The 15,369-nt window shown below is 38.9% G+C and overlaps 1 protein-coding gene across 4 annotated transcripts in view; it reads right to left on the bottom strand.

The window, feature by feature from the left end:
- Positions 1 to 53: 53 nt before the first annotated feature.
- The window catches only part of LOC128670377 (uncharacterized protein), an 86,055-nt gene continuing 70,739 nt past the window's right edge, over positions 54 to 15,369 (bottom strand). The window contains exons 4-14 of one of the 4 annotated variants that reach the window (XM_053745998.1): positions 11,638 to 11,768; positions 11,048 to 11,231; positions 10,287 to 10,423; positions 9,619 to 9,705; positions 9,129 to 9,196; positions 8,364 to 8,449; positions 6,031 to 6,681; positions 5,387 to 5,458; positions 3,939 to 4,138; positions 3,559 to 3,676; positions 54 to 3,230 (exon numbers count right to left, since the gene is read on the bottom strand). In XM_053745998.1, coding sequence (XP_053601973.1) covers positions 3,227 to 3,230; positions 3,559 to 3,676; positions 3,939 to 4,138; positions 5,387 to 5,458; positions 6,031 to 6,681; positions 8,364 to 8,449; positions 9,129 to 9,196; positions 9,619 to 9,705; positions 10,287 to 10,423; positions 11,048 to 11,231; positions 11,638 to 11,768 — 1,738 coding nt within the window. In that variant the 3' untranslated portion in view covers positions 54 to 3,226. The remainder of the gene's footprint in view (positions 3,231 to 3,558; positions 3,677 to 3,938; positions 4,139 to 5,386; positions 5,459 to 6,030; positions 6,682 to 8,363; positions 8,450 to 9,128; positions 9,197 to 9,618; positions 9,706 to 10,286; positions 10,424 to 11,047; positions 11,232 to 11,637; positions 11,769 to 15,369) is intronic. The other 3 variants (XM_053745999.1, XM_053746000.1, XM_053746001.1) reach the window with 3 other exon arrangements.

Raw genomic sequence — 15,369 nt, 5'->3', positions numbered from 1 at the left:
TGGAAAAATAATAGTATTATAAAAATTATAGTAGGTTTAATAAAACAAGTAAATAGTTCTAAACACGTCCTTTAATCAAATACTGTACAACTTGTATTACAAGACATATGATACAATAACAACGCCGGTTACAACCAGTCCACACCGGTCCCCGGCACATCACACTTCAAGCGTTCAATTGGTATTACACGCGTGCGCAGCGGAGTCTGTACAAAATTAATGGAAATGGGTTCCACTGGTTAGAAAACATTGAGATTAATTTGTGTGTATAATAACGTCACAATAGAAATATAATTCTAATAAATACAGAAATAAATAAGTTAGATACAAAATTATAAAATTACAAATACGTTGATTAAATTAAAATCCGGTAATTTTAGTTATAGACCCATTCCGACTAATCTTGTACTAGTTTTACAATTTGACATTAGACAGTGTGTAAAATATAGCTCTATCCCTGTGATAGCATCGATATATACATATATGACAGAGACAGATGTATTATTTTCATACTATTTGACATCACAGGTATTAATATTTTACAAACAGTAAGTCAAATTTTGATTTAAATCAATCCACTTGCAAGCACTGATAATGAGTTACATGCAGCCAAGCTATCGATGCAAAGGAATGACATATATATCTCACACGATACTATGTAAATAAACGAATAGGTATTAAACGCACGTACTATAAAACCTAAATGTCCCGAATGAATAAAAATAATAGTGCGGTCTTTAACTACATAGTCGCGGTTTCTCATTCGCTCATCCGTCAAGTAGCTCGCGCGCTCATTGGTCAAATTCAAGTAACGAAATCTCTCCCATACATTGAGTAGGACCATGCGTAACACCTATTCGTTATCCACATTCGATACGTGAAACTTGGTACTCACGACTTGAGTCTTTTTTGGCACCAATCATACTGTTCTCAAAACATGGAGGGATTTCAAAGTTTCATAAAATGGGCTCGTCTGTCAAGAAAGTGGTCGACTCAATTTTGATTAAAATACACAAAAATTTACGACTCCATTAAAGTCGGTTGATAATAATTGTCCAACTCAATTTTTATTCCTCGAACACGTAAGCTCGGCTCTGGCGCATCGACAGATCTTACAATGCACCTAAAAAGAGGGATAATAAGAGATAAAGTACATTAAGTTTTCACAATTCAAACTACTTCTAACTTTGTAAAATTAATTCAACACTTTTCTTGACAGATCAGCAGCCAGTTGCACAAATTCATATTAAAATTAAATGTCATCACATTGTGTTGTCACCATGACTTTGACAGCTCGTAAATGTCATTTTAAATTTTACAAGCTTGTGCAACTACGCCCATAACGACTAAACACACTAAACATGACTTGGCCAACGATTTGGCCTCAACTACAAAATTTGACAAGCGACAGCCTTCTGCGTACTACATACGAAGGCTTAGCACCAGTATGTGAGCACATTTTTGCTTATACAGGAACTGAAAGATGTCAATAAATCACAGATTAAATAATTTTAAAAGGTTTCTTTCCATGCGTGTTATAACTCGCATGGAAAGAATCTATAGATATCAAATTTTTAAAATTGATTATCATTGCGATTTTTTGCATGACTCAGGAATTACCGTCACCTGACGTCACCATCACTGTGAATAGTTCTATGACATTAAGTTTTTATTTGCGAAACAATGATGACAATATTGTTAATTTCTATCTTTTCTCTTCTTTCTCTTTACACCAATCCATGGTAATCCATAGATTGAGGGACAAATGTTGTGATTTCTGACATCTTTCAGCATGACAGACATGGAAAATGAAGGAATGACGTCACACCGTCTGATCAGACTCTCGAAGACTAATGATTATTCTTAATTATACCCAAAAATTTTACGAATCAACTAAAAATATAAAACAAATCAACATTGATTACATTCAGACAGACAATACTTGGAAGCATTATATTATGTTTCTTCTAACTATATTTGGAGGTGAGTCCATAATTAGGAGTCGTCGCAGGCGGCAGTACGTCAGTTGAACATTACCTTCCTTACACAGTCGGGTAAGCTCAGGAGAGCGGAGGAAGCACAGGCTACGCACAGTATAGGAACAATCAGTCGTCGTTATATAATTGAAAAAAGATTCCTACTTACAGTAAAAATAATAAAAACATTGTAAATCATACAATACAAAACATTACGGCTGCGAGCACAACCGTCTTAGAAAAAATTGCTAAGGAATATGATAAATCGATCAACATTATTGTTACAAATTGTGGAACAATTTATGGCATAATTTAATAATAAAAAACAATAAATATGCATTGTTTCGCCGAACGTAGGTCGGAAGAGTGCGTTGCGACCGGCGTTTCACAAACTCGCTATTCTGTCACTATCTATCTATTGCAAACAAAAAGTGACAGCAAGTAAATAAAACCACATTAAATTTTAAAGTGCTTTTGTAAATCTATGTTTGTTTAAAAAACTCACAATATTGCACTAACGCCATTTTGAATAGCAGATAAACAATAAAAATAAAACAGGTACACTTTCTTCTTGATTTAAACATTACATTGATTTTAAAAACTATATTATTGTATCGCCGGCCGCGGACGTCTCACTGTCTCTATACATGCCAACATTACATGGATTTAGTATAAATACCTAAATAGTGTTCACAAGTGTTTACACTAGTAAATTATGTCTTACGAGCTCAGTAACGCAAAATAAATATTATGTAAAAGCCACGAGTAGAAAGGACCCGTCAAAGAAATAATTAACCCACGAATATCACAGCGAAAACCATTCAATCTCAAATTTTTATATTCTTAACATGACATTACACAAATATGTTACGATTTGCTGCCGACGAGGAATAGGCCGTTAGAATTGCAACATACTGAACATAATATCAAGAATTAACGGTTCTTTTTACGTTTTGTTTATTTAAGACATTTGACAAAAAATAATTTCAAATTTGTTTTATTTATTCGTTTAATCATCAAATGTATCGTCAGTGAACTTTTCATAAATTATCATTAAATCATAAGATGACTTCGTAAACTACTTAAAGTTTATACTGGCACTGGCAGCTAAGTCGCAAGCTACTAAGTCCATGTAAAGCGAGCAGTTAGCTCAATCTCAGGTAATACTGTCCTCGTGTGAACACTCAACCATCAATAAATACAAAGCCCCCCCCCAGCAGTCGCGGCGCGGCGACCGCACAGCGCACAGGCTACCTGCAACCGATACCATATACGTCTATATCAAAGTCGAAGCTTTTATTTTATTCAGAAATTAGAACTTCACACGGAATTTTATGTATCGTATTTACCAAAGCTTCAAACTACTAGCATTTCGGAACTGTTCAGAAGAAATGTATTTTTTAACAGTCTCGGTCCTTGTCTAGTAGCTATCCCGAATTTGACGCGAATTTATAAGGTAGTATACAATATAAAAATATGTCATTATTGTTTTATTTCAGAAAAAGAAATATCTATGATAGAAATTACGGAAGGTTTTAGATGTAAACGGATAGGGAGAAAAGTTAGTATATGACAGAGTTACCTGTTGTCGTGTGGATGGAGCACCACTCTCTGGTAGTCGCGGGCGGTGAGCTGCTGTCTCTGCCGCGACCCCAGCTCCGCCGTGCCGTCGCGGGAGATGAACAGCTGCAAACCGGACGCTGGAAGGAAACACACAGTCATCGATGAGACACATGATTTTTATTTAAAATGGTAGAGAATCTATGAAAATATTGCCCCGGCATAGGAAATTTTTTCACCATTTCACATCCGACAGCCAACAGCTCATCGCCGAACCAAGACGGACGGACGGTGTTCCGTTAGGTCTACCCTAGGCAGAATAAATAAATAAATATATTATGACAAATCACACCGATTGAGCTAGCTATCTATAAGAACATATAAATAAACAGTTCAACTCACTCTCCGCCGCATCCTCCACAGCCCGCTTGAGGTCCGTGGCCGCCAGGAGCTCGTCGATCAATGAGCCTGGGTTGACCCTCGTGTTCTCGACGCGGCACGACACGTGGTCGTCGTCGCGGGGCGCGGGCGGGGCCGCGGCGAGCGGGTGGGGAGGCGCGGGGCGCCCCAGGGAGCCCCCCTCCGACCCCGACGACGGGTTCCTGCACGGACGCACTCTTGGTTATACTTATGGAGAATGTACATGTGCAAACATTGGTCTAAATTCCGACTACAGTAAAAGGGATAGGGTTAAGGTGAAATTGTACCAAGTTTGTTAAGTAATTCACAATAAACCAAGATATATTTGACAGCAACCGATATAAAAACGTATCAAAATTGTGTACATTTCGATAGCTGAACAAATTTGGTATAAAGAAGAAGAAAATTATCAAGATTAGTTCTATATAGAAGGTTTCTAAAAGCTGGGAGAATTTGCTACTTTATAAAACATGCGTGTAGATTAAATAAAATGCATTACAAGAAAAAACCTAACAGGTATCATAGCGGTATTTTAGTTTACCCACGTCTATTAGGTTGGATGTGTGTGGTCTAGGCAGAAATATTGACAACCATTTGTTAAAGTCGCCTTTAAAACACATCCATACTAACATTGTAAATAGGCTACTTTATTTTCAAAAATCCAACCCCAAACGATTATTATGAGGGGATGAAAGTTTGTATGAAAATTATGTCCGCTTTCATAGAAAAATTAACGTGGGCGAAAGCTGGTATACCATAAATATTAAAGGCCTATTTTCATAAGTAACCAAGTATATGTACACCTGCCTAAAGTTCTTAGTAGGTACTAAAACTAACATGCAACACCTATTTTCTTATAGAAGTTTTTCTAAATATTATATATTACTTATATCCTAGAAGCGTTCCACATGCAAAACTAAATAACAAAGCTCCATTGTCAGAAAAACAGAAAAAAAAACTCCATACAGTTTTGAAAAAATTACAAAATTGTATAAACTAACATGTAATACGTTCATTTCTAACAATAAAACACTAACACACACATAAGGCGCGAACTAAAAATGACGTTTAAAAATATTTCGTAACAATGAAAAAATTGGACACGAAAATAAAAATAATAAGCCTAGACGCAACACCGACACGATACAACATCTAGAGCCCCACGTCTCCGATCGCAGCGGTGATACCAGTGCCCTCGTTACCAATATATTTCAGTGCTAATTCTGAAATTATGAATGTGGAAGAATTTAGATAGTATACAAAAATTTTGTTAGATCTTTTTTGTAATGAGAGAATGTGTCTCTGAAGAGAGAAATATGAGTATTTCTCTAAATATTATAAGCTCTCTCTATGCTTCTTAAGGTAAGAGTGTGGGGTATGTGGCGTCACCGCGGCGCGTGTGTGTGTGTGTGTGTGTGTGCGTCACTGACAGCGCGGGGCGGGGCTCCCGCGACGCCGCGCCCGGCCGCCGCTCCGCCGCTTCGCCGCTCCGCCCCAGCCGTCTGCCACCACATTTATATTCAGAAACTAATCCTTTGTCATAACTCGTATTGCTGTAAATATTGTTACACGTGATCGTTCTCTATATAATATCAAAGTAGTATATCATTAAATAAATGTATTATTGGCAGTCATAATATCATTTATCTCTGCAAACACACTCATATTACATGGCGATCCTGCCACTAGACTATTATGTATTATAATTTAGAAATATCAAATAAACAAAATTAGTCATTTAATAAAATAATGAAAAATATTATATTTCATTGTATATTATTGTAATATAGCGCTGAAACCATTGCACTGGACTAATATTGAAGTGTGAAGTGTATATCACAGTATAAGGCGACCTATTTTTGCGAATCATTTGCATTGTAATTTTAAACATAATATAATATTATTTATTACTTAAAATCTACAAAAACCACAAAGAAATTCCATATTGTTAGCTAAACTCTTGATCATAAATAATATTACTAGCACAAGGACAGGACAGGACAGTAAGAGACAAAGACGATCATCCCGCACCCGCTCCCAGTTAGTAGCTGGTATTTGCTTGCGGCCGACTCACCTTCGATCCGTATAGCTGTGCCTCAACGACTCGCCCTTGGGCGTGGAAGTGAACACCTGCTCAGAACTCCTACTGCCTAACCGATGTCTGACGTCCACACATTCTGTCGACCCAGTCTCCGCTTCCGGGTCAGACGGTATACAATAAAATTCGTCTTCTATACACCCAGACAGTCTCGTCGCGTTCGATATCAGCGAACTCTTTCTATGCGCCAATGGCGTCAAGAACGGGAAGTTATTAAACAATTCCTCGTTTTTCTTATTCTTTTCTAACAACGCTGGGATGGTGTTTAGGGATTTCTGTTTGAATATCTGAAAGTTGGTGAGCGGCTGGACGGCTTCTTTGAAAGCGTTCGCGGCCGCGCGTCTCTTCTGGTCGAAGTATGTCGGCATCGCGAAAGAATTCTCGTGTCCGTTCTCAATCAACGTTGAATCTGGTGTAGTGTATTCATCGGAGGCGGGAGACTTCGGCGACAGAGCGTTTCTGGGAATGACGTCTGGGACACCTGTCAATGTCACGTCGGGCGACAGGAAGACGTCTGACGTTTCGTTGACTACGGTTTTCTCTAGAAGCAGTTTGGCGAGGGATCTGCTTTGTTTCCCCTTGATGTAGAGAGAGGTAGTGGTGGTGGTGACGCGCTCGAGGCGGGCGCTGAGCGGGCGCGGGCAAACAAAAATAAATTAATAAAGCGATGTACAAAGTTAGTCGAGACAGGTTTCACAGAGGTCCCTAAACATGATGAAGCTCTATAAACAATTTTTGAAGACATAATTTAATATGTCCAATATCAAATTCGTTGAAGATTAATAAATATATCCAATCTATACACCGTGCTAATATATTAGTGCTAGTGCTAATATATTAGTGCTAGGCTACAGCACTAATATATTAGTGCTAGGCTACAGCACTAATATATTAGTGCTAGGCTACAGCACTAATATATTAGTGCTAGGCTACAGCACTAATATATTAGTGCTAGGCTACAGCACTAATATATTAGTGCTAGGCTACAGCACTAATATTTAGTGCTAGGCTACAGCACCAATATATTTAGTAGCTTCACGGTTATATATATTTAGTAGCCATTAACTCTGAACAAAAGAAGACTAAAACATCATATAACACAGGATAAATTTATCCATAAAAATATCATTATCAAATTGTTGAAAATTTTGAAAACCTTAGGTCAAATATTCTCTCTCAGACTAACCTTGTAGAATCATGACCTTCACAGGATAGACAGAGCCCTGGGCAAGAACCATAGGCCAATGTCAAAACAAATGAGAAATAAAAACAACATAAAATAACTGGGCAGAATTTGGGGAAACTTTTGCACCGCAGTGGGACTTCAATGTCTAGAAAAATAACTGGGAACAAAATGAAAATTTTGGAGGCTAGTCATAATTCCCTCTGATGCGCTGTACAGCCATTTCTCTATGCACCGTATATTTAAAGACGATTAACCTTTTAACCTGACCACCGCATACTCCGCTAATATATTTATGTATTATTAAAACAAGAACTTGTGACGGACACATCGCTGGGTTAATAATTACAGTTGCATGTGCCGAGACTTTGTTGACAATATTCTAGAAAAAATATCATACAATTCTTTATTTATTTAAGATCTTGGCAGATTTAGACGACACATCTCCTACCAGATAAAATTATATTAATAGAAATATGAGCGGAGACTGGAGATATACTGCAGGTTGACAACAGGCGGACTGCGTGCTGACAGCTCTCGTGTTGTCAATTTAAAATATGTCTACAGAAGTCGCTTTAAAGCTTATTTTTCAATGAACGTTGTTTTTTTAGGGCGCGTGCGGTGCAGCAAGTTTGTTATGATTTAATTCTTTAATAAATCATGAAAATTGTATGACATTTCCTCATCGACATGCAAGTGAACATGTTAAGTTGGAAATACTTGTAATTCTTTTTAAAAAATGGGGAAATTCTAAAGCGTTACTATAAGTGAAAGTGACATTTAGTGCCGTTGCACGAGCGAAGTGATGTTACAATATCGATTTGTAGATTCTGAGTCGACATTTTAATCTATAGACGTATTTATATTCCTAAAAAATGTCTAAAATAATGTGTATCTTAGCATTGCGAGGTAAATCTAATATTATTGGAAACAAAAATAGTTTCAGTTAATTTGTTCTATCACCTTTTCCCCAGTAGATATACATTGGCACAGTATTAGTTATGTCCACTACATTCTATTCCTTACCAACTCAATGTATCAATAAAAGATTGAAGGAGAACAAGGACACTGTAAACGTGTAGCGTAGAGTGTAGAGTGTAGTGTAGTGTAGTGTAGTGTAGCGTACCTGTTGTGCAGCGCGTGCGCAGCGTCGCCGTCGGAGCTCTGGCGCGAGTGCGCGGACGCGGCCGACGAGCTGCCGTAGCCGCTCGCCTGCGGGCACAGGACGCCTTGCTGTACTCTACACTGTATACACTCGCGATCGGTGCCAAAACAACTGGCTACCTCAATTCTCATACATTTTGTTGGTTAATTGTGTTTTTAATATGACAACTGGATCACAATCATATAACATGTTTACTTTTAGACTGATATATTATTAAAAAAAAACAATAATGGAAAGCTATTCTGGCATGAAAACATTACAAAGCTGTGTGGTTCCATCCTAGAATAGGACCACTTCATATAATTTAATTGTCGAACAAGGCGATTAAGGGACACAGCTTTTACAACTGATATACAACAATAGCATTATATGACGTCAAAATGGCGGACAATCGTAAACAGCAGTCTTCAAAATTTTAACACTGATTCCGAGCTTAAAGTTGTCTCAGCTTCGAATACGAGAAAAGATAAGAGAGATAATATAGTACAAAGGTCGATATGTCAAAAACAAAGCATTTGAAACACTAGATCTCCACGGAGTCACAGTAATTTTTTCACGTCAACTTCATTATATAGTATTCATCCAAAAACCATAATAACTAATGGATGTAATAAAAGTATATCATTATCATGACATAAGTCCGTCATTGTTAATTATTTCCTGTAAAGAACAGGAAAAAGTTAACAATGTTTCTCAATAGTAATAATAAAATAATTTCAAACCAACCTTGCTGCTCATGTCGCCCGACGTGTTGGAGGAGTTGCGCGAGTGCGAGTGCGCGCACGCGCCCGACACTGACCGACATAACATCATATTTAATTAATACCATTTCACACCATACAAACTAAAATACATACGAGTATTTGATTAACACAAGTTATTTTATAACGCAATTTTTGCCACAAGCTTTTGTTTTCGTCGGAATGATATTGTTGCGTTCAATTCGTAACAAAAAATATCATTGACGATCAGTAAACTGTTGAGGAGTTCCCTCGTTGGGAGCCGATTCTAGGTGCGCCATCAGTTTTATCACAATAATGCATTAGATGTCAGCAGGTAGTCGTAAAAAACTTAACGACTTGAATACAATCAGACACCAATGTTAATAATGGGCTCCGACGCTAAGATCGAATCGAATCGTAATCGAGAAAACGCTCAGAGACAGACCAGCGTCAACAATAATAAAGTCGATAAGAAATTAAAGTTGCAGCCTCACCTGGGGGCTCGGCCACCAGAGCGGGCGGCGGGCCCTCGTCGCAGTCCGGCGCGGGCTCCGCCGGCGGCGCCGCGGGTGCAGCGCCCTCTGCAATTGTAATAGCACTTTAGCACAAACGTCCCATCTGTAAATTACTTTTAAGTGACAACATCATATAATAAAAATTCTTTATGTTAGATTTTGCTGAGCAATGAAGTTTTGGTAACAATTTAACGTACTGGCTATTAGTAAACATAATAATTTAAAATAATTGTTACAAATTGTTAAAACTATAATTTGACTATTGACTATGCACATCTGCACAGGCCTTACAGAAATGACCGGCCTCATTAAAATTATTGTCATTCTATTGTGCTTACAGACATTCTTATTCCACCTGGAGCTACCTTCACCAAGCGTTGCCTTCAAATGAGTCCACTAATTGTATTCCATTCAGATTTGTGTTTGTGTTCACACTACACTACCCGTCTCTCTCTACGTCTTCAGCGTCTTCTCATATTCTTTGTCGTAAACCTGACAGCATTAAGAAGCTCATCCCGCTGGGTCACGTTCCTGGACATCGAGGTCGAGGAAAAGCACCGACTACGATATGGCAAGGACTTCTAGGAGCAGCAAAGTCCAAAGGCCTCAAAGCAGGCACAAGATCTTGTCACGATGCGAAGCAGTACCGTAGGTCCGCTTGGTGAGCGAGCCGAAGCCCGAGCTGGCGGTGGAGGAGCCGCAGTCGTCGTCGGCGACGCCGGCTGCGCTCTCCGACCCGCTGTCGCCGCCCGTCTTCTCCGGCAGCTCCTGCTTGCGCTCGGGGCTGCAACGCGATGGTGCCCGTCAATATTCAAGCTACACTTGCGTTATATATTTCAACTTTATTACACAAATTAAATAGTTAACAACTGGTGCATTTAATGCCATAGGGCATTGTTTAGTTTTGAAAATTGAAACCCTGACTGAAAAAAGAATTGTATAAAGTTCGTAACGATCATTCGCTTTGTTTAGGACAATGTGAAAACAAACCTGATCTACCGACTCCGACACAAAGTAACCTTACGGTTAGCAATCGGCAGCAACGTATCAACTCTATGGAACCTTCACACATATCATTGCACTATATATATATATATAGGCATCGGCATTTCTTCTCAGCAGTGGTCGGTCCGAAATGCTAGTAGTTTGTAGCTTTGGTAAACATTATTTAATTTAGAATATGACGTGAAAAATTGCCTGTGAAGGCCTAATTTCTGAATAAATGATTTGATTTTGATTTTATAACTAGCAAGAAAAAGCTAGGTTAACAACATAACTGTTAACTGTATCGGTTTCGTAACGTTTCCCATTAGCCATTAGGGTATGAATAATGGAAAACTGGTATCAGAGGCCAAGATCCTGTTCAGCTCCCTGAACCAGCGAAGTAAGTAACAGATATTTGACTCACACTTTGAAGAGCGGGTCTCCCGACACCATGCTCATCTTGATGCGCAGCCGCAGCACGGAGTTGTCCTGCCTGCGGCCGGTCTTGTCGTACCCCTCCAGCAGGAACCTGCGCGTGCTCTCGCCCGCGCCGGCCAGCTCCGCCAGGTTCACGTCGCAGAAGCCCAGCTTCTGGTACGAGCGGCCACCTGGAACACAACGCACATTTAATTTAAAATTTATTCAACTATCATACAGTTGATATAGCGCAGGTGACGAAGAAGCGTCGCCTTAATTGCTTCTAATTTTCTTTGACTTGCTATTGGCGTGTGGTTTAGCCCTACAATAGGACCACTCCATATCACAGGATATTGTATGAGGCGACTAAGAGGAGACTAATCTTCAAAATTGTAAGGTTTCATTTTTACGCTGACCGCGGGCTTCACGGTTCAAATACAACTGGGAAGGAAATCGCGATCTCTCTTTCTTTCTCTCTTTCTCATTTTCGGAAGATGAGCAAGAGAGAGAGAGAGAAAAACTTTTAATGAGAAGCTGGCGCAATCCACCACGAGCAAACTGAGAAGGAATATTGTAAAAGGAATCTATGTATCTGACCCTTGCACTCCTTGCGCACAGAGACCCGCATCAGCGCGGGCTCCAGGACCCCGGTGTTCGCGTTGGCGCACATCTTGCACGGGAACTCAAAGCCGGCGTTCCACCGCACCGTGTGGTTGCACACCTCCTCCCTGGAAACAATACATCAGAGAATTAATATTATGTTTCAAATGGCGCATGGCTCCCGAACTATATACCATTGTTTGTTTTCTATAAATGCTTTCTGTTCGCTTTGACTGAACGCTTTGACTTTAACACAAGAGGACATCGCACGATTTATTTATTACGCATTTACGTTTACTTATCTTAGACTAAAAAAACAACCAACTCATGTAACGAGCTATCCAGCTAATGCCGTCTTGGCGCAAAACGTCATTTTCTTACAATGTCCTTTCTCAAAATGTCCTTTTCTTATAATGGCCTTATTTTCTCATAAGGATCTTTTCTCATAATGTCCTTTTAATAAAAAAAAAAAACTGAATTAATTGCTTATCCAAATTATCATCAAAAACTGAGAAAATTGAGAATTAGACATTATGAGAAAAGGACATTTTGCGCCAAGACGCAGCTAATAGCCTCGCGCACTCTTTCTCCGCCATTTACCTACTTTGGTCTCCAGTGGTGGGCTAATGCTAACCTTCTGTCGAGACTTGCATTTGTTCTTAGCAGACACGTAATGTGTTCTGGGTGTGAGAGAGTATTTTAGAAATATGACTTGTCATCGCTATCGCTCGCCATTATTACCGAAATCTTCCAAATCCATTGCTGTCCTCAGGTAAGTCAGTTTTCTGCTCTTAAGCTCCTATTTTATTTAAATGTCACTGTCTAGCCCACATCGAAGTTTGAAACGGTGGTGGTCCAGTGGTTAAGACAGTTCGCCTGGTTCGAATCCCACTTGTGTCAGGAGTTTATATACCAATCTGAATCATGTTTTCATAGACCACAATTCGCTTTCGGTGAAGGAAAACATCGTGAGGAAACCGAGTGATAATTTATCACCTAACGTATCACGTAACGTGGCAATAGCAAATATTGCCTAGAGAGTCGTGTGTTTCATTCCACTTAATGACCGTGGTCAAGTGGGACGTGACCCTGAGGATGAGAAATACGTCTGTAAGGAGGAGACCACATCGATACTAATATTAATAAACGTGAAAAGAAGCGGACAATGGTTAGTTCCGAATAAACATACGTATCAGACACGGGATTCTATTTGTCGTATGAAGACGCATTCACTAAACATTATTTCAAATAATGTTGTAGCCGAATTGATTCAATTAGATGATGCCAGTTTTAGCTATGATTAAGACCTAGATCAAAACAATGTAGTGTTCCAAGAATATTCGCGTGATATCACGTGATCCAGACCGACGATTTTTGGAATTGGATTAATAAAACGATGCTAACATTTTATTTGCGCGTCACTAAGCAAGCTGGCGATGTTAGCTCAGGCCCTAGAAAGGGTTTTCTGATATGATCTTGACAAATGAAATGTTTCTAATAGTTTTCTTTCCACGAAATTGTTGAATAAAAATGATTTGTTGCGCAGGCGTGTACCTCTTTATTATACTGTGATGTGATGATGATCTTTTTCTATTTTAGACGAATGCAAACAGAATTATAGTGACAAATAAAATAGGTTTAGTAAGTAGATCCGTGTCTTGAAGCGTTGCGACATTCCGATTTTTTATTCCAAAATTTACTGTCTCGCGTTGCCACGCGGCACAGTAAGTAATATCCCGCTTTATTGGATTTGCAGTCGGAAGCAAAATAATAATAATAGATGCGACGTCGGCATACCTACTTTTGCACAAAGGGTACATTTATAAAATAGTTAATTTAAATTTTCATGAACATAACTTAACGGCCTCCTGTCTGTAAAAGTCAGAACTTTCATCGAAAGCCTTAACGAACGATGGAGCCATGAAATTTAAAAAAAAACACAAACGATTTACCTAACTCAAACGTTGGGAAAAGTACATCAATATGAAATGAAATAGTACAGGACTTTAAGAAGAGGAACACTGAGAACTGTCTGAGCCTGCGATAAGCTAGTTGAAATGGCGATTAGCCCCGAAGCCCCGGCATCTACATAAGTCGCCGAGATCGCGAACAGTCTCCAAGAAGAAGATAAAAGTTTTATAAAAGAAAAACATTTTTATTAGACTTCTACCGCAAGCGTGACATTTTAAACTAATTTCTTTTATAGCAACTCTTGTCGCTGGAATGAAACCACGGAATGAAACTCACACAAATCACGCAAAGACATTCAAATAAAGATATCTCTAAGAATCATTGAAGTGGAAATTCAGTATCTGCCATCTGCACGGGAAGCACTCGTGTCTGTGCTCCATGGTTGTGTGGTCGCGTTTTTAAGCTGATCCTGGGCTTCGCGGCGTCACAGCCCGGAATGCAACAGGTAAGGGAACATGCGAAGATGGAAGAGAAATCTCAAGTGAGGCAATAAGCATGAATAATAAAACCTACGTATAGTTAGCGCTAGATGACCTGCGGCTTCCCCCGCTTAAATGCCCTCGGGAACAGTTTTTTCTTCGTTTGCAGGCAAACACATGCCTTGAGTTCATTCAAATGATGATAACTTGTTTTTAATGAACAGATTTTAAGAAAACAAACTGTAAATGCTTTGCTGAGTTAAAACAAAGCAATTGGTGAAAGTTTTAAGTAAATCGGTTCAGTACTTTCGAAGATAAAGGTCTGATCATACATATAGACAGAAAGACATAAATTTATTTTTTTTAAGTGTCCATCTATCCATTTTAGTCAAAAATACTAAATGTACAGACAATTTTTTTTTACTATTTTATTATATTTTTAGGAGTAATTAGCGCTTTATCAACACAAACACACGTCTAGCGCCGCGAGCGTGGGAAACCGTTGACGAGCAAAACAAAACACATGACACATCTGCCAGGGTTGCCAGCTGGTACTACATGTACAGACTACCTAGTCATTTTATGTTGATGTTCAGTGAATTAATTCGCTTGTCTACTTGATGCGATGCATGAAGTACTACCGATTTATAATTGTGTATAAATAAACAAATATATTAGGACAAATCACACAGATTGAGCGAGCCCCAAAGTAAGTTAGAGACTTGTGTTATGGGATACTAACTCAACGATACTATATTTTATAAACATCCAAGACCCGGGCCAATCAGAAAAAGAACATTTTTCATCATGAACCGACCGGGGATCGAACCCGGGAACTAGAGTTCCCGGGTTCTAGAGGGAACTAGAGGCTCCGGTTCAGAAGCAAGCACTTTACCACTGCGCCACCGAGGTCGTCGAGGTGTGTATGTACCCATTCAGGCATAATTTACTCATATAACACTCTGACCATTAAACAAAGTCTTCAAATATCATTCGTCTAACCGCGAGAAATTTCAGCTAAATGAAATATATATCTGAAAAACAAAAAAAGCATCGCCATAGCTAAGATAAACATAGCTTTCCAAAGAAAAACGCCAAACATTCCTGGCGTTTTTCTGTTCATAATGGAATTTCTAATCGAAACTTAATATTTCAATAAAAATTAATGTAAAAATATTATCAAGCTACAACCCTACGCGATCGCGGGATTATGCCGTTTCTTGCAAAATATACAGGATTTGCAGGATAAGCGTTTAAAGCGTTTGAGCGTAATGTAAAGTGCATTACAGGAAACGAAACCGCGGCTAAAAGTTAGTTATCATGAAAGTGGAATGAGTCC

This window comes from Plodia interpunctella, chromosome 5, assembly GCF_027563975.2.
Source record: "Plodia interpunctella isolate USDA-ARS_2022_Savannah chromosome 5, ilPloInte3.2, whole genome shotgun sequence".
Classification (NCBI taxonomy): Eukaryota; Metazoa; Arthropoda; class Insecta; order Lepidoptera; family Pyralidae; genus Plodia; species Plodia interpunctella.
Note: the sequence above shows the minus strand (reverse complement) of the source record. Positions and strands in the feature narration are given on the sequence as shown.